At 66.5% G+C, this 18,253-nt stretch overlaps 1 protein-coding gene across 39 annotated transcripts in view; it reads right to left on the reverse strand.

Moving 5' to 3' along the window:
- Positions 1-425: 425 nt before the first annotated feature.
- The window catches only part of PLEC (plectin), a 61,669-nt gene continuing 43,841 nt past the window's right edge, over positions 426-18,253 (reverse strand). For 37 of the 39 annotated variants that reach the window (XM_073999716.1, XM_045399339.3, XM_065519824.2 and 34 more), the window contains 20 exons: positions 18,044-18,198; positions 17,640-17,958; positions 17,481-17,558; positions 17,246-17,407; positions 16,977-17,081; positions 16,766-16,861; positions 16,369-16,494; positions 15,390-15,542; positions 15,150-15,304; positions 14,942-15,068; positions 14,652-14,835; positions 14,420-14,577; positions 14,109-14,287; positions 13,148-13,286; positions 12,704-13,060; positions 12,546-12,629; positions 12,274-12,378; positions 12,087-12,185; positions 7,813-11,193; positions 426-7,704 (listed from right to left, as the gene is read on the reverse strand). In XM_073999716.1, the coding sequence (XP_073855817.1) occupies positions 1,486-7,704; positions 7,813-11,193; positions 12,087-12,185; positions 12,274-12,378; positions 12,546-12,629; positions 12,704-13,060; positions 13,148-13,286; positions 14,109-14,287; positions 14,420-14,577; positions 14,652-14,835; positions 14,942-15,068; positions 15,150-15,304; positions 15,390-15,542; positions 16,369-16,494; positions 16,766-16,861; positions 16,977-17,081; positions 17,246-17,407; positions 17,481-17,558; positions 17,640-17,958; positions 18,044-18,198 (12,381 nt within the window). In that variant the 3' untranslated portion in view covers positions 426-1,485. The remainder of the gene's footprint in view (positions 7,705-7,812; positions 11,194-12,086; positions 12,186-12,273; positions 12,379-12,545; positions 12,630-12,703; positions 13,061-13,147; positions 13,287-14,108; positions 14,288-14,419; positions 14,578-14,651; positions 14,836-14,941; positions 15,069-15,149; positions 15,305-15,389; positions 15,543-16,368; positions 16,495-16,765; positions 16,862-16,976; positions 17,082-17,245; positions 17,408-17,480; positions 17,559-17,639; positions 17,959-18,043; positions 18,199-18,253) is intronic. The other 2 variants (XM_065519843.2, XM_073999722.1) reach the window with 1 other exon arrangement.

Consider the following 18,253-nt stretch of genomic DNA (forward strand, 5'->3'; position numbering starts at 1 on the left):
GCCTCTCCTCTGGAGGGCTGCCCGGCCAGCAGGAACCAACTGACCCGGGGCCATGTAGCACCCTCCCCAGAGGCCAGGCGGCCACAGCCAGTGACTGATATGGGAGCATGCTAGACCCCACCTCAGATGAGAAACAGCCCCTTATAGTGCAGGGGTGGGGCTGGGGGGCTGGTCAGCACCTGCCCAGCAGCAGGCCCCAGCAGGCCCAGCCTCAGTGTGGCCACCACCCTGCCCTACACTGCCCCCTCTGCCCAGGGTCTCTCAGCCGCCCTCCTGCTGGCACTTGGTCTCTGTTGCACATAGACGTCTGTCTCTGGCCAGCCAGAGTGGCTGAGCTCAGAGCCTGGAGCCCGGGGCTGCAATGTCCACCCTGTCCCTGACACACACCTGACCCCAAGACAAAAACACAAAGCAGGAGGCACAGGAAGGTTGGAATTGCTTTTATTGGGGGCGGATGCCGCAAGGCCCCGCCCACGGTCAGGTTAGTGTTCTGCCCTTGCAGAGGCGCCAGCAGCCTGACACCTCCACCTGCCACCCGCCCAGGGTTAGTGGAACATGCAAAGCTCGGAAGGTGGAGGCAGGGGCGGTCGCTGCTGAGGCCAGGGCTGGGTGGAACAGGACGGTCAGCACAGAGCCTGGCCGGCGTCCCTGGGCCCAAAGAGGGCTGGGGCTCCCTGGGAGAGAGACGGGCAGGCAGCACCCCAGGGTGGGGTCCACAAGCTGAAGGGGCCCCTGGACCCACCAGGGCAGGTCTGCAGCTCCCAGCCATGCCAGCTGGAACGTACATCTCCCCACCGGGTCTGGGTCCTCAGGGCCTGGGGTTAGAGGCCGACAAGGAAGGCACTTACTAGGGGAACAGAGGCTGGAGGCTGATGCCGGAGGCCAGAGGTCTCAGGAGTGAGTGTGGGGGGTGAGCTGGAAAGCACAGATCAGACAGCACTGTGGGGGCTGGGCCCGAGGGCCTCATCTTCCCATGGGGAAGGGGCTTCTCTGGGTAGACTGGGAGAGAGGCCGACTGGGGCTCCCCATCCCCAGCAAGGCCTACCGTGCAGGCCAGTGCTAGAAACACCAGGGCAGAAACGCCAGCCCAGGGCTCCAGCCCTAAGAGGCTGAGGGCCCTCTACTGACGGGGCTGAGCCCAGCTGCCCTGTGCAGCTAGGACAGGCAGACGGGCAACCCTGGGGACAGGAGGGTGGGCTGGGGCCCAGCGTGGGACCCTCCAAGGCACCTGGCTGTGTGAGTGGCAGGTAGAGGGGAGTGGGGAGACCCGAGGGGGTGAGACGGCCAGCAGGGCTGGGCCAGCCCTGTCCCCCAAGATACAGGCTGTCTGGACAGCAGATATATATTAATATATTAGTCTGGTCTTTTTGGTTAAACTTTAGGCACCACTTGGGAGGAAGACACCTTTAAGCGTTGAAAACGACCCCAGTGCCTCGGTGGGAGCCGGGCTGGGCCGCATGCAGAGCGGGGTGGGCGCAGGCAGGCTCAGGCCACGGCGGACTCAGGGCCCCCCACGGAGGCCGAGGACCCTGAGGCGTAGCGGCGGCCGTAGCCCGAGGAGGAGTAGGAGGACGAAGAGAAGGTCATGGAGAAGCCAGAGCCAGTGGCGTCAAAGCTGCCGCGGCGGGAGCCGGCCCGGGAGCCAGTGCGGGAGCCGGTGCGGGAGCCGGCGGTGGAGCCGGAGCCGCTGACGCTGTAGGGGCTGTAGTAGCCCTTGCTGGACTGCGCGGCAGCCTCCAGCAGCCGCAGCCCTGTGCCCTCCTCCACCATGCTGCGGTCCAGCGCGTCCTTGTAGGAGATCTTGAGCTTGGTCTTAGGGCAGGTGAGGTACTTGGAGTAGGCGCCCACATCACGCAGCTTCTGTGCAGTGCGGGCATCCACCGTGCCACGCTGCAGGGCCTCATCCAAGGGCACGCGGCCCGGCGTGTCGGGCTCAATCAGGCCACCGGTCAGGTACTGCACCTCCAGGAAGCGCTGGCCGGCCTCGTAGTAGAGCCAGCCCTTCTTCAGGGCCTGGGCGGCCGACATCTTGGTCTTGGTACGTGGGTCCTCAAAGCCGCAGAAGGCCTTCTGGGCCAGATTGATGCGGTCCACCATGATCTTGTCCACCAGGCCCTTGTTGACAGCGTCGGTGACAGGGAAGCGCTCACCGGTGCTGGGGTCGATGATGCCCCCGGTGCAGGCCTGTGCCTCCAGCAGTCGCTGCCCTGTGATGTTATCCACCAGGTTGCGGTGCATGGCCTCGGTGATGGACACCTTCTCCAGCGTCTCCGTGTCCAGGATGCCAGCCACGGGGCCCGTCTCCTCAGTGGGGTCTGACCAGGAGGCCAGCTGGGTCCTGGAGACGGCGGGGCTGATGGGGTAGGAGGAGGAGGATCCCACGGAGGAGGAACGGGACCGGAAGCCGCTGGCATTGCCCGAGAGCATGTCGGCGAACTCGGTGATGGAGAGCGTGCCGGCGCGGTACTGGTCCAGTGCCGAGCGGTCGATGAGGTTCTTGGCGATGGCGTCGTCAATGTCGTATTGGCGGCCGGAGCGGCGGTCGATGATCATGGACTTAACTACGCCGTCCGAGGAGGAGATGGTGATCTCCTCCCACTCGCACTCCTGCTCGGACAGCTCCAGGTACGTCTGGTGGTCAATGAGGCCCTTGCGGTAGGCCTCGTACACGGACATCTCCTTGCCCGTCTCGGGGTCCACGATGACCACTCGGCGCTTGCGCACGGAGGACTTGGAGGACGTCTTCCGCTCCCGCTTCTTCTCCTTCAGCGGCAGGAGGCACAGGCCCGTCTGGGGGTCGGTGATACAACGCTCCATCAGCTGCAGGTAGGTGAGGTTCTCCTCCGTGTTGGGGTCAAAGAAGCCCTTGGTGTCATCCGAGGGGTCGGTCAGGATCTCGTTCATCTCCTCGTCGAAGAGGCCACGCTTGTAGGCCACCTCCACGGGCAGCCGGTGGCTCTCCTCGGGGTCGATGATGCCACCCGTGGCGATCTGGGCCTCCAGCAGGCGGATGCCGTGGTCCTTCAGGATCAGGCCCTTCTTCATGGCCTGGAAGAGGGAGATGAGCTTCCCAGAGTAAGGGTCCTTGTACCCGGTGACGGCTCGCTCGGCCGACAGCAGCTTGTCCTTGAACTCGGGGCCCACGATGCCCATACGCACAGCCTCCTCCACCGTCAGCTTCAGTCCCTTGATGGGGTCGATGACGTACCCGGTGGCCGCCTGTGCCTCTAGAAGCTCAAAGGCCGTGCCGGGGCGGATGATGCCCTTCTTCATGGCCTGGTACACCGAGAGCCGTTCCTTGGTGGCGTCCACGAAGACGCCGGCGATGCAGCTGGTGCCTTCCAGGAACTTCTGTAAGTTCTTGGTGACCTCCTCGATGGAGGTCAGGCCCTCCCGCAGCTGCAGCGCCGTGGCCTCGTCCATGACCTGTGAGCGCACCAGCTCCTCCACGGTGATCTGCTTCCGCAGGCCACGGAAGGTCAGCTTGCGAGCGTCCGACAGCGGCAGGAGCAGCTGGCCAGTGCCATCGTCACGGCGACACCGTCTGAGCAGCTGTGTGTAGCTGAGGCGCTCGTCGGTGGACGGGTCCACGTAGCTGCGCACCTCGCTGGGCTCGGAGAGCTGGTCGTGCGTGTCCTTGTTGAGGTAGCCGCGCTGGTAAGCCACCTCCAGTGGAAGGTGGAAGCCCAGGCGGGGGTCCACGATGCCGCCGGTGGCCAGCTGGGCATCCAGCAGCCGCAGGGCCTCCTCAGTAGGGATCAGCTCCTTCTTCATGGCCTGGAAGAGCGAGATGGTCTGCTCAGTGTAGGGGTCACGGTAGCCGGTGACCGCCCGCTCAGCTGAGAGCAGGCGGTCGTGCAGCTCGGGCCCCACCAGGCCCTTCCGCACAGCCTCATCCACAGTCAGCCGCTGCCCCTTCACTGGATCCAGCAGGAAGCCCGTGGCTGCCTGTGCCTCCAGCAGCAGGCGGGCCACCTCGGCACTCAGCAGCCCTTTCTTGAGGGCCTGGTAGATGCTCAGTGTCTGCCTGGAGCCGGGCAAGTAGACGCCGGCCACGCAGCCCGTGCCATAGAGGTAGCGCCAGGCGGACTCCGCCTCGAGGGCCTCACGGAGGCTCCTGGTGCCCTCCCGGAGCAGGTTGTAGGTCTCGAGGGAGATGATCCGAGCCTCGTAGAGGTCCTCAGCTGTGAGGCGGCGGCGCACGTAGTCGTAGGAGGCCAGACCCTGCTGGCGGATGATCTCCGTCTTCTCAATGATCTCAATGATGATGATGATCATGCGTTCCTTGGTCACCCGGCCGGCCTGAAAGTCAGCCATCAGCTGGGCCCGCTGCTCCTCGGGGATCAGGTCCGACTGCATCACCTCCCACAGGGACATGGTGGAGCCGCCGTGGCTGCCGCCGCCAGGAATGTCAATCTGCGTCTCTTCAAATGCCCTTCGTGTCTCCTCCTCAGTGTACACCTGTGTGGTCTCCACCACCTCAGCCTTCTCCGCCCCTTTCAATGGCAGGAGGCGCAGGCCCGTCTCAGGGTCCTCCACGCAGCGCTCCAGCAGCTGCCTATATGTGAGGTTCTCGTGCGTGTTGGGGTCAAAGAAGCCCTTGGTGTCGTCGCTGGGGTCCGCCAAGACGCGGTTCATCTCCTCGTTGAAGTAGCCACGCTGGTAGGCCACGTCCACGGGCACGCGGTGGCTGTGCACGGGGTCGATGATGCCACCCGTGGCGATCTGGGCCTCCAGCAGACGGATGCCATGCTGCCGGAGGACCAGGCCCTTCTGCATGGCCTGGAAGAGGGAGATGGTACTGCCTGAGTAGGGGTCTCTGTAGCCGGTGACAGCCTTCTCGGCCGACAGCAGCTGCTCATGAAGCTCGGGGCCCACCACGCCTGCCTTCACGGCCTCGTGGACATACAGGCGCTGGTTCCGCACGGGGTCCACCAGGAAGCCAGTGGCCGCCTGCGCCTCCAGCAGGAGCGCAGCGGTGCTGGGTCTCAGCAGGCCCCGGCGCATGGCCTCGTAGATGGACACCTTCTCCTTGGTGTCCTCCAGGTAGATGCCGGCAAGGCAGCCACTGCCCTGCAGCAGCGTCCGCACGGAGTCCAGCTCCGAAAGGTCCTTGACCGTCGTCTTGCCGTCCTTGAGCTGCTCAAACTGGGCTCTGCTGAGGACCCTGGAAGCCAGGAGCTCGCTGGCTGGCACAGGGGCACGGAGGCCGCTGAAGGACAGCCTCTCCTGCCGCAGGGTCTCCACCTCCTCCACGATGGTGATGAGGATCTTGATGACCTTCTCCACGGTGACCTTGCCGGTGCGGAATTGACGCAGCAGCTCCTGCCGCTGCTCTGCGGTGAAGTACTCAGAGCTGATGAGCTCCCACACTGTCACCGTCCTGCCCTTGAAGCCGCCCACGGGGACGTCAACCGGGGTCTTCTCGAAGGTCTCACGGGCCTGCAGCTCTGAGTAGAGCTCCTCCTGCCGGGCCCGAGCAGCCTTCTCTGAGAGCGGCAGCAGGCTCAGCCCAGTCAGCTGGTCGGGCCGGCACCGCTGCTGGAGCTCGCTGTAGGTGACCGGCTCCCCTGTGCTGGGGTCACAGTAAGCCTTGGCGTCAGCCCTTGGTGCTGACAGGGCCCTGCTGGTCTCCTCGTCCAGGAAGCCTCGGGCGCAGGCAACATCCAGGGGCACGCGGTGGCTCTTGCTGGGGTCCACGACACCGCCCGTGGACAACTGGGCGTCCAACAGGCGCAGGCCCTGCTCCCGGGGAATGAGGCCCTTCTTCAGGGCCTGGAACAGCGAGACACTCTGCCCCGTGTAGGGGTCCCTGTATCCCGTCACAGCCTTCTCGGCTGACAGCAGCTTCTCATGAAACTCGGGGCCCACCAGGCCGGCGCGCACTGCCTCGTCCACGGTCAGCCGGGCGCTGGTGGAGGGGTCGATGATGTGCCCGGTGCCAGCCTGGGCTTCCAACAGGGCCACAGCCACGTCGGACGGCAGCAGGTCTTTCTTCAGGGCGTCGTAGACGCTCAGCTTCTGCCCTGCCTCCTCCAGCCACACGCCTGCGATGACGTTGGCACCCCGGAGGGCCCGCCGCACAGCGTCCACCTCGGCCACCTCTCGCACAGAGCGCTCACCTTGTTGCAGCTGGTGGTAGAGCTCGCGGTCGATGACCCTGCTCTCCAGCAGCTCGGCGGCTGGCACCAGGCTGCGCAGGCCCTCGAAGCAGAGCTGGCCCTTCTGCTCCTGCTCCTCCACCACCGTGATGATGATCTTGATGATCTTCTCCACCGTGATCCGGCCCGTGCGGAACTGCCGCAGCAGGTCCCGCCGCTGCTCCGCTGTGAAGTATTCCGAGTTGATGATTTCCCAGATGGTCACCGTCTTGCCCTGGAACTTGCCGAACGGCGCGGACACAGTGGCCTTCTCAAAGACGTCCCGGGCCTCGGAGTCGGTGTAGACCAGCTCCCTGCCCTTGGCCGCCTTGTCCGTGAGCGGCAGAAGGCGCAGGCCCGTCTCGGGGTCCTCCACGCAGCGCTCCAGCAGCTGCAGGTAGGTGAGGTTCTCGTGCGTGTTGGGGTCGAAGAAGCCCTTGGTGTCGTCGCTGGGGTCCGCCAGGACGCGGTTCATCTCCTCGTCGAAGTAGCCGCGCCGGTAGGCCACGTCCACGGGCACGCGGTGGCTGTGCACGGGGTCGATGACGCCACCCGTGGCGATCTGGGCCTCCAGCAGGCGGATGCCGTGCTCCCGGACGATGAGGCCCTTCTGCATGGCTTGGAAGAGGGAGATCTGCTGCCCGGTGTAGGGGTCCTTGTAGCCAGTGACGGCGCGCTCGGCCGACAGCAGCTTGTGGTGCAGCTCAGGGCCCACCACGCCCTCCTTCACAGCCTCATTGACAGTCAGCCGTCGGTTCCGCACCGGGTCCAGCAGGAAGCCTGAGGCCGCCTGAGCCTCCAGCAGGATGAGGGCCGTGCCAGGGCTCAGCAGCTGCCTCTGCAGGGCGGTGTAAACACTCAGCTTCTCATTGGTGGGCTTCAGCAACAGCCCTGCGATACTGCTGTGGCCCTGCAGGTAGTGGCGTACATCTTCCCGCCGCGCAAGCTCGTCCACTGTGGTGTGGCCCTGTGCCAGCCGCTGTAGCTCCTCCGCACTCAGGATGCCGGCCTCCTGCAGCCTCTGGGCTGGCACCTTCTGCCGCAGGCCATCGAAGCTGTGCTCCGGCTCTGCCTCTGTCGCGGGGCCATCAAGTGCATCCCGGCCGTTGGGCAGGGTCTTTGTGGCGGCCACCTGAGAGGCAGTGACCTCCTCTGAGTGCGCAAGTGCGGCCCGGTGCTCCTCCTCCAGGCGCTGCAGCTGCTCACGCAGCCTCTGGTTCTCCTCAGCCAGCAGCTCCTCCTGCTGCCGCCGCTGCCGCTCCAGCTGCTGCAGCTCCTCCTGCTTGCGCCGCACGCCCTCCTCGGCCTCATGCTGCCGCCGCCGGGCCTCCTCCATGCTGGCCACCAGCCGCTGCCGTTCCTGCTCCATCTGTTGCTGCTGCCGCTGCTGCTCCTCACGCAGCTGCTGTGCCTTGGCCACCTCGTCCTGGAAGAGCTGCTCCAGCTTGGCCTTCTCCTGCTCGATGAAGCGCTCCCTCTGTAGCAGGCTGTCCTTCTCAGAGAGGAAGCTCTGCTGCAGGGCCTGCGTCTCCTGCAGCAGTTGTTCCTGCTGCACCGTCTGCATCTGCAGAAGAAGAGGGTGTGATCAGGGACCGCCAGCCCGGGAGCACCCACCACCCACCGAAGCAGATCCCCAGGCCCACCCGCCTGTCGCATGGAGAGGGGGTGGTACCTCCTCAGACTTGAGCTGCAGCAGTTTGGCCTCCTGTTGGAGCTTCTCCTTCTCACGCTCCAGCTCAGCAATGGCCTCCCGCAGGCGCTCAGCATCGTGGTCACTCTGCTGTCGCTGGATCTCCAGTGTCTGCACCAGCGTCACCTTCTCCTGCGTAGCAAGCTCTGTGCGGTGCAGCTTCTCACCGATCTCCTCCGCCTGCTTCCGGAAGCGCTGGGCATCCTCCTCAGCGCGGGCCTGGGCGCGGCTCATCTCAGCCATACGCAGCTTGAGGCGCTCAGCCTCAGCACTCATCTCCAGCTGCCGCTGCCGCTCGGCCTCCAGTGTCCGCTGGAAGCCCTGCGTCTCCTCCGCCAGCTGCTGCGCCATCTGCTCCTTGTCCTCCTGCAGCCGCCGAGCCTGCTCCTGTGCAAGCTCCTTTTGCTGCTGCAGCAGCTCTGCCTCAGCCTTGAGCCGCGTAGCCTCCTGCACTGCCTGCATCTTCTCCTTGAGCATCTTCTCTGCCAAGGCTCGCTGCTGTGCCAGGTCCTCCTCTGCCAGCTGCCGCAGTCGCGCAGCCTCCTGAGCTGCCACGCTCAGCCGCGCGGCCTCCTCCGCCACCTGCTTCATCTTCTCAGCCTCCTCCTGCAGGAAGCGCTGCGTATTGTCCTTGTCGCGCAAGATGAGTGCACGGTTCTCAGCCTCGATGCGTGCCTTGAGCTTGCTCAGCTCCTCCATTTGCACGCGCACTGAGAAGAGCTCCTCCTCCACCTGGCTACGCTGGCGTGCGGCCTCTGTTGCCTCCGCCTTCAGCCGCTGCAGCTCCTCGTCCAGCAGGTTCTTCTGGTGGTCGGTCTCCTCCAGCTGCAGCCGCAGTGTGGTCAACTCCTGCTCCACCTGCGCCTTCTGCCGCAGCGTCTGTTCCGCGAACTTCTTATGCTTCTCCATCTCTGCATCAGCTGCCTGCTTCTGCCGCAGGGCCGCCTGCTCCGCCTGTGCCCGTCGTGCTGCCTCTTGTTCGGCTTCCTTGCGCAGCTTCTCTGCAGCCGCCTGCGCCTGAGCCCGGGCCTGTGCCTGCTCCTCTGCCGACTGCTTCAGCCGCTCGGCCTCTTCCACCTGCCGCCGGGACTGTGCCGCCTCACGCTCCGCCTGCACCCGGGCCTCCTCCGCCTCCTCAGCCGCCCGCCGGGCAGCCTCTGCCTCGCTGCGTAGCCGGTCCAGCACGCTCTGCTCCTGCTGCAGCGTCTGCTGCAGCTCCTGCTCCTTCTGCTGCACCGCGAAGGCGTGCGCCTTCTCTTCTGCCTGCAGCCGCTTCTGGGCAGCCTCCTGGGCCAGCTGCAGCTGCCGCGCCGACTCCTGCTCTGCTCGCTCCCGCAGCCGCCGCGCCTCCTCCACCTTGGCTTTCAGTCGCTCAACTTCCTCCAACGCCGCCTTCCGCTGCCGTGCGGCCTCTTCCTCGGCCGCCAGGCTCTTCTGCACGCGCTCCTCAGCCTCACGGCGCCGCTGCTCCTCCTCTGCCGCCAGCTGCCGCTGCCTGGCAGCCTCCAGCTCGGCCTGCTCCTTGCTGCGCAGTGTGTCCTCCGCATTGCTGCGGATACGCCCCAGCTCCAGCTCCAGCTCCGCCTTGCCAGCGGCCGCCTTCTCGAAGCTCGCCTTCAGCGCCAGGATCTCCTCCTCCACCTGCCGCCGCTGCCGCAGCGTGTCCTCCACCAGCCCCTTCTGCCGCTCCAGCTCGCTGTCCGACGCCTTGCGCAGCTGGGCCAGGCGCTCCTCAATATCAGCCTTGTGTTGCGCCGCCTGCTCCTCCAGCCGCCGCCGCTGGAAGGCCTCGTCCTCCGCCAGCCGCCGCAGGCGCTCATTCTCTGCCTCCTTCTCCTTGAGCGCGATCTCTGCCTCCGTCTTGAGCCGCGTGGCCTCGCTGATGGCGGCCAGCTTCTCCGCGAGCACCCGCTCCGCCTCGGCGCGCTGCCGTGCTGCGTCTTCCTCGGCCAGCTGCCGCTGCCGCTTGGCCTCTTCCGCCAGGGCACGCAGGCGGGCGGCCTCCTCGGCCAGCTCGCGGAACCGGCCGGCCTCGGCCTCCAGCCTCTGCTTGGACTTCTCGCTGGTGGAACGTGACTCCTCCTCGGCCCTCGCCTTGCTGGCCAGCAGCACCTCCATTTCGGCCCGCACCTTGGCCAGCTCGGCTTCCAGCTCCTGGCGTTTCTGCGTGGCCGCCGCCGCCTCACGCTGTAGCCGGGCCAGCTCCTCCTCCAGCAGCTGCCGCTGCTGCTCCCCCTGCTCCGTCTCAGCCCGCAGCCGGATCAACTCCTGCTCCGCGGCCAGGCGCTGCTGCGCGGTGCCTTCCGCCAGCTGCCGCTGCTTCTCCAGCTCTTGTTCAGCCAGCTCCCGCTGCCGCACGGCCTGCTCCTCTGCCTTGCCACGCCGCCGTGCCTCGCGCTCCGCCTCCTCCTTCTGCTTCTCGGCCTCAGCCTGTGCCAGGCTCTTCTGCTGCGCCACCTCCTCCGCCTGCAGCCGCAGCCGTAGCGCCTCATTGGCCTTGAGCTGCCAGCGCTCCAGCTCCCGCTCCGCCTCCTCACGCGCGCGCTCGGCCTCGGCCTGCTGCTGTGCCCGCCGCTCAGCCTCCTCCCGCAGCTGCGCCACCGCCACGTGTTCCTCCTGCAGGGAGCGCTCCAGCTGTGCCGTCTTCTCCGCGAAAGAGGCACGTTTGCTCTGCAGCTCCACCTCTGCGCTGCGCTGAGCCGTCTCCAGGGCCACCTGTACCTGCCGTGCCCGCTCCACCTCGGCCTGCCGCAGCCGCCGCTCCGCCTCCTCCGCCTGCAGCCGCAGTTCCTCCAGGGCCTGCAGGGCCCGCTGCTTCTCGCGCGCTGCCTCAGCCTCGGCCTTCACGCGCAGGGCCAGCTCCGCCTCTGCTTGCCGCTTACGCTGGCTCTCGTCCTGCACCTGCCTCCGCAAGCGCTCGGCCTCCTCCTGTGCCTGCCGCTTTTGTGCCTCCGCCTCCTCCGCCCGTGCACGCAGGGCCTGCAGCTCCCCCTCGGCCCCACCACGCTGGCGCTCAGTGGCCTCCAGCTGCAGGCGCACCACGCGGATCTCCTCCTCAATGCGCAGCCGGCTGCGCTCCGCTGCCTCTGCCTGCCGGGCCTTGGCCTGGATCTCTGCCTCCGAGCTCTGCCGCAGCTGCTGCAGCTCCTCCTGGATGCTGCGCTTCTGCTGCTGCGCATCCACTGCCGCCTCCTCCCGCCGCACCACCTCCTCCTGCATGCGCTGCTGCAGCTCCTTCGCCTCCCGCTCCGCCTGTGCCTTTGCCTGGGCGTGCGCCTCGGCCAGCTGCCGCTGCTTCTCCAGCGCAGCCTCCACCTCGGCCAGCCGCTCGCGCTCCTCTGCCCGCTGCTGCTCAGCCAGCCTCTGCGGCCACAGCAGAGAGAAGAAGAGAAGCAGAGAGAGTGTGAACACGGGCAGGCACCAGCGCTCACAGGGCACGCACCAGCACAGTTCACTAAGACAGCGCGGAGCAGGGGTCGGGGAAGACAGAGGCCCCAGCCCGGCGGAGGAGACAGCGTGCACCCGCCCAGGGCACTCGGGCAGCGATCGCAGCCGGCCCCACTGTGCTCACCAGCCTGGGGAAGGAGGCCCAGGCGTCCTCCCCTCTTCCCGCAGACAGGCGATGGAGACAGACGGACGGGGAGAGAGAGAGCAAAGCACGAGCTCGGAACCTGTGAGCCACGCCCAGCACGCAGCCCTGCCTGAGCTCTGCTGGACACCAGGGGCCTGGCTCCCACCACTGGACCCCTCTCCCCAACCAGGGTGGGAAGCCTGGGTGGGGCGGGGTGAGGCGAGGCGGCCAGCGTGGAGACAGCAGGGCAGACCCGAGCCAGCTCGGAAGAGGATTCAGGGCCACGCAGAAAGGAGAAGCCGACAGGTGGGTGCCTTGGAAGACCCCTCCCTAGCCCCACAACCCAACACCCCCGACTTCTGGCAGCAAAGGGTTGAGCGGAGAGGCCAACGCAGAACGCCAAGGTAGAGCACACAGGAGGCTGCAGAGAGGACTGCAGAGGGGACGCTCACGAGGGAGGAGAGGCGGCGCCAGCCACTGTGGGGGAGCAGTGTAGCCGCGCCAGGCCAGGGGGCAGGCCACAGGTGGGGCAGGCTGAGCTGGGGGCAGAGGGTGCTGGCAGCGCCAGCGGGGAGAGTGGGGAGGGCCATGAGAAGTGGCCTCAGGCAGCTCCTCTGGCTGTGCGTGGGCCGCAACAGGTGGTGAGATAGACCCCTCCGCCCAGCCTCTGCCCAGTGGGCTGTACCTCCTCCTCCTCCATGCGACGCAGAGTCTCGCTGATGAACTTGATGTACTGGCTCGTGAGTGTGGTCAGCTCGCTGTAGCGCGTACGCAGGTCCACATACTGTGGGATACAGCCAGGGTCAGCCCTGCAAGAGCCGCAACTCGAGGCCCGCCAGCTCTCCGTCCGGCTAGGCTCAGCCCCGCCCTACCTCCTGGATGACACTCTCTGATCCGGACTGGACCTTGGGCTTCTTGGCCGGGGAGGCCACCGGCTCAAGCTGCGCCTTGTATGTGACCAGCTGGAGTTCATAGTCCTGTGGGAATGCACTGTGGTCAGCCACCAGCTCTGCCCTCTGGTGACCCCTGCCCAGCCCCCAAACCCTCACACAGGCTTTCCCTGGCATGGCCCAGGCTCAGGGAAAGCCCGCTGCCCCAGCAACAGTCCCGGACTTGGGGCCTGGCGCAGGCGGCGGGGCCTTACCTTGATGGCGTTGATGTACTGTTTCGCAAACCTCTGGCACTCCTCGACCTTCTCGCCATGGCGCTCGATCTCCTCCAGAAGGGCCTGGGGGACGGTGCGGTTAGAGCAGCGGCCGCAGGGCACGCCCAGCCGCCCCGTCCCCACCGACCCAGGCCCACCTTCTCCTGCCGCAGCTGCTCCCGCACAGCCTGGCTGTTGGCCAGAGGCACGGCCTGAATCTGCTCCTGCCGCTGCCTGGCATCCTGCAGCCAGGCGCCCAGGGGGTCTGCGCTCTCGCGGTAGTAACGCAGCTGGCGGCCCAGTTGCTCGAGCTCACGCTGCCGCACATCGGTCTGGACCAACACAGCCTGCCAGCGCTCAAGCAGCTGGGCGACCCGCTCCCGCCAGCGCTCCACCTCCACGTCCCGCTCCCCGTGCCGCTGCTGCAGTCTCTCCCCCACCTCCTGCGCCCCCCGCAGCTCATCCCGCAGGGCGTCGAACACGGGCTGCTGTGCCTCAGCCTGGGACCGCAGCTTCTGTTGGGGACAGGAGGGGCGTGTGCAGTTTCAGCTGGGCCCGCTGTACCCCCACCCCACTGTGAGGTCCAAGCCCGGAAACAGTACCTTCAGAGAGGCCTTGGTGGCCTCGAGCTCCGGGAGGGTGGCCGGCACGGCCTGGGCCTCTTTGAGTTGCTCCTCGTGGGCCCTGAGCACCTCCTCGGCTCCCTGCGTGCTGTGGATCACCAGGCTGATGGTCTTGAGCCTGGTGGGAAAGCACGGCTCAGGGCCAGGACATGGGGCTCGAGCAACAGCCCAAGGGGATGGAACCCGAGCCACAGCGACCCAAGGTGCTGCCTGCCAAGCCCAGACCCAACCCTGGGGGTTGGCTGACCCTGTGGTCACAGGCTTGCTTCAGGGAGAACAGACTTGGGGAGAAGGAAGCTGGGAGCCTCTGCAACACAAGGACACTCAGGCCCCAGCCTGAAGAGGGAAGAGGGGGTGTGCCAGCCAGGAACGGCAGACCCCAAGGCCCTGAGACAGGAAGAGCCCACTGGCTGGATGACAGCGGTGTCCTGGTGCCCACAGGGCCTGAAAGCATAGTTCTCAGCCCTCGCAGCCCAAGACCGGGTAAAGGGGACACTAGGGTGGAAATGGCACCCTGTGACAGACAGTGGCGGCCCTATCACTGTGTTGGTTTTGTGAAGAGTAGATAGGGGCTGGACATGTGGTTTGCAACACAGGAAAAGACTATGACATAACCCATCGGAAATAAATGCCAGAGGCCGTTAAGTCCAGGCCAGGAACAGGACAGACAAGAGGCAGGGTGCAGAATTCTTTACTACGCCACTGAAAGTAGATCCACAGCCTCCCCACCTCACTCAGCAGCCACCACCCAGCTCCACTCTCTCTTCCCCACACCCAAATCTCATCACCAGGAAGTCCCCCGGCCACCACTGTAGAAGAGCACGCAGCCCTGAACTCTTCTCACCACCTCTGCGGCCGCCACCCCAGCCTGGGCCTCCCACCTCCTGGCCAGCACCTCCCAGCCCACCCGAGCGCCTCGCCTGTGGCCAGGTGCACTCACTTCTCCAGGTAGATGGCAGACAGGCTGCGGACCTGCTCCAGCTTGCCCAGCGTCAGCTCCAGCTCCGAGCGCAGCGTGGGGGCCGCAGGTGATGGCTCTGGCAGGGCCAGGACCTTCTCGGCCTCGGCGGAGAGCCGGGCGACCCCTTTACCCAGTCCCTCCACCTCCGCCTGCGCCTTCTGCAAAGACAGGAGTGGGAATGCACTTACCACCGGGCGCAGCACACAGCGCCCCTTGAGGGCCGAAGGAGGGAGGGTGGGGAGAGGGCTGGGGAGAGGGATGGGACTGGACAGGGTGGGGACAACCCCTGCCTGCTGCTCAGCGATGCGCTGCGCACACTCCCGGGCCGGCTCTTTGTCCAGCGGCAGCCGCAGGCGGTGCACGGTGCGCGTCTCACAGGCCTCCAGCTGCAGCCGGATGTCTTTGAGCTCAGAGATGCAGCGCTGGCAGCGAGACTCTTCCTGTGCACCTGGGGAACACATCCGGGTCACTCCACTGCCCACCTCGCACCAGCCCAACCACCCCAGCCCTGCCATGCCCTACCCTGCTCCAGGCTCTGCAGTAGTTGCTGGTAGTGGTGGCTGCAGGAGCCGTACTCGCGCTCGGCCATCAGCCGGTCCTCGGGCCCAAAGCCGCCTGCGTCCTGGCTGTCCCGCAGGAAGGCCTGGTAGTGCAGCTCCAGGCTGTGCAGGGCTTGGCGCTGCTCCTCTGGCTTCAGGGTGCGGAACTGGGGGAAGCATGTGGGGCTAAGTGCCGGGCGAGGCGGTTGTGCCCTGCAGAATGCCCCTCCCCTCCTCCCACCCAGAGAGCCCCTGGCTGGGGGGCAGGTGTACCGTGGCCAGGGACCAGGAGCGGATGAGCTGCACGTCACGGCGAAGGCTCTGCCAGGCCAGAAGGCTCTTCATGTCCACGTGCAACTGGTGCCACAGCGTGACCAGGGCCTGGTGCTGGGCCTCCAGCCTGGCAGGTCAGGCCTACAGTCAGCATCACCAGCGTCCCACCCGCCGTCCACCCCCCACCTGCTGAGCCCCTGCCATCCACCTGGTGACAGCCTCCTGGGCCTCCTGGTTGGGCGGGGGCACCAGGAAGCACACGGAGGGCACGGCGGCCTCGCTGCCGGAGCTGCTGAGCACCTTCCAGTGGGACGGCTGCGCAGGGCCCACCAGCTGGCACTCGTCACCCTTGTGCACGGTTACCTGGAATGGGTAGAGTTGGTGAGGACACGGCCACACCGTGCCCTGCCTGGTCACGCCCCCTGGTGGAGCCTGGGCCTGCCCTCACCTCCACCTGCTTATAGTCGCACACGGCCAGCAGGGGCAGGCGGCTCCGCACGGGGTGGGCTGGGTGGCGGGGCTTCAGCTGCACGATGGCCTTGGCCCGCTTGGCCAGGCCCGAGAGGTGCCCCTTGTACTCGTTCAGCTGTTCCTTTTCGTCCTGTGGGGGAGGGGCAGCATCTAGACAACGGCCATGGAGACCCACAGGCCTGCCCCAGGCACCCCCAGACCCTGGACCAGGCCTGTGGGGCCCTCCTGATGCTCCCGGGCTGGCGGCACTTGAAAGCAGGACGTGTAGCTGGGACGGGCCCTGGGGGTTGGCCCCAAAGCAGACCCATGTGCCCTCGCTCCTTCCCAACCCAGATAGGGCACCCTCCTCTCACCCCAGCTCACCCACCATGTCCGCAGCTACGCTCTGGCCCCTACAATGCCCTCGCCCCTTGCCCCTCCCCTGCGGGCTGCAGAAGGTCACTGCCTCCTCCCATCCCACCCCTCTGCGGAGGCCAGGCTGTAGGATGTACCTGGGAGCTGCTGGCTCTCCCCAGGCCCAGCCCTGCCGATCTCAGAGGCCATTCCAGCCTCCAATCCCTTTTCCCTGTCACTCCCCACTGTGCCCCCACCCTCCTGGGTGATTCCACTCCTGCCCCCAGAGCACGAAGCCCAGCTCCACTCTGCCCACTCCAGATCTCAGGCCAAACAGCTGGTGCCCCTTCTACAGTACAAGGGCTGGCAATAGTTGCTGACTTCAGGCTTCTACTAGCTCTGTAGCTGTGGAGATGGGGGTGGCCCGGCTCAGAACGGCTGCCTCTTGGCTCCCCACACCCTGCCTCATTCCCCCGTCAGCTGACCTCTACACCCCCCGTGGCGCCTCCCAACCCCTGCTGGCCCCTCCAGTTGCTCCCCCCGCCCCAGTCTCCAGGGTATCCATGCAGCCCAGACTCCAGGCCAGCCTCTCCCGACACGCCCCTGCACACCCCTTCCCTCACCTGGGCATCCTGCAGCAGGTCCTCCAGCCGGGTGACGGTGGCGGAGCGATCACAGCTGTACTTCCTACGCAGCGCCTCCTGCAGCTTCTGCAACTGCCCCTCGGCCTCCCGCACGTCTGAGAAGAACTGGGGCAGTGGGAGGGGGTCACGCCAGGCTACCTGGGACCAGAGCCCTAGCCCACAGCTCTCCCAGGGCAGGCCCAAGACGGGGGCACTGAGGACGGAGTGGCAAAGCCCCCAGGAGGCCTGGGGAGCATCCCTGTCTAAGGCCCCGGTCAGGCTGCAGGTAGCAGCTGGCAACAGATAGGAGGGTTCCTGATTGGAGCTGCTGAGGGGGTCCAGGGGCTCCTCCAAGGCGCCACTGAGCCACAGTGGGGAGGGGAGCGCCAGTTCTCACCTGAAAGTAGGCAGCGTTCTCCTTCAGGTGTGCCTCGATGCAGCAGCACAGCTGCAACATCCAGCTCCACTGCGTCTGCAGGGCCGCCTGGAAGGACTACAGGGCAGCAGGTCCTTGTCAGTCCCTGCCCTGCCCCACCTGGGGGCCCAGCATGGCCCCCCTGCAGCCCCGCCCCTGCCCAGGGAGCCCTGGGTGGCTCCCTCAGCCCCACCTCCACCGTGGGCCGGGCCGGGTGGTCCTCCCGCAGCAGCCGGTCCCCAGCACTCTGGAGCTCCTTGATCTTCTTCTCCTTCAGCTCCAGCTCCCGCATCAGGGCCTGGCACCAGGGCAAAGGGTCTCAGGGCTGGCCGGCCACATCCAGCTTTGCCAAGCTCCCAGCAAACTCGACCCAGGGCCCCCACTGGTCTCTGACTACAGGGGACAGCCAGGGCACAGCGGGGAGGGGACTGTGGGGTTCAGGGGCACTGGGCCACCCCTCACCGAGTAGCTCTCCTTCTTGGCGGTCATGTTGGTGTTGCGGTCGCTCCAGTCGAAGCCCACCTCCTCCTCCTCCTTTTCATTTAGCCACATTAGCTCCTTAGTGGCGGCTGCCACAAAGCTGTGTAAGCTCTCCAGGGACCTAAGGCGGGCCTTGGAGGAATTCTGTGGGCAGGAGGATGCGTGTCAGCAGGCCGCGGACTACCCACCTCCCCCAGCTGGCCCTGCCCCTACTCACCAGCAGCTTGGCGTACTGCAGGTCCAGCCGACCCAGGCAGTCACGGTAGGCACCCCGGGTGGCAGGGGAGAGCTGGCCCTGCAACAGATGAGATGGTGAGGCCTGCAGTGGCTGGGCCCGGCCCACCCCCTCCGCTGCCCATCGCTCAGTGCCACCCACCTCATCACTCCGTGCCCGCTCAATCTTGGCCCGGAATTCTTCGATGGACTGGTGCAGGCCTCGGTAGCTGCCCAGCTGCGCCTCCACGCTGGGCAGGTCCACACCCCACTCAGCGCCATCCACACGGTGCTGGTTCTCCTCTACCCACGCCAGCAGGTCCTGCAGGTAGCGCAGAGTGGAGTCCTCCAGCTCAGGGCGCCTCTGCACACTCTGCAGAGCCACCTGGGTCACCTGGGTTGCAGGGGCCGCCACGCCTGCCTTCAGCCGGAGGTTGTACTCGGTGCGGATGGCTACCAGGCGCTCGTGCAGACGGTATACCCTGGGGCAGCAGAGGACTCAGGTAGGTGTTGGCAGGCCTGGGGCTGTGTGGACCTGGGCATCAGGGAGGGCAGGGCGGGGCCCACCTGCGGTACATCTGCTCGCCCTGCGGGTGCCGTCCATCCTTGAGGGTCTGCACGTCATTGAACAGCAGCCGGATCATGCTATCCGCTTTGTCCAGGTCCCGTTCCACCTCCCCTGCCCGCTGCGGCACTTTGCCTGCGGCCAGCAGCCGGACATCCTGCAAGGTCGTTGTCGTGACTCGGAGCACAGCTGATCCCCCTCTGACCTCACTG

The sequence above is a fragment of the Macaca fascicularis genome, chromosome 8, assembly GCF_037993035.2.
Source record: "Macaca fascicularis isolate 582-1 chromosome 8, T2T-MFA8v1.1".
Taxonomy (NCBI): Eukaryota; Metazoa; Chordata; class Mammalia; order Primates; family Cercopithecidae; genus Macaca; species Macaca fascicularis.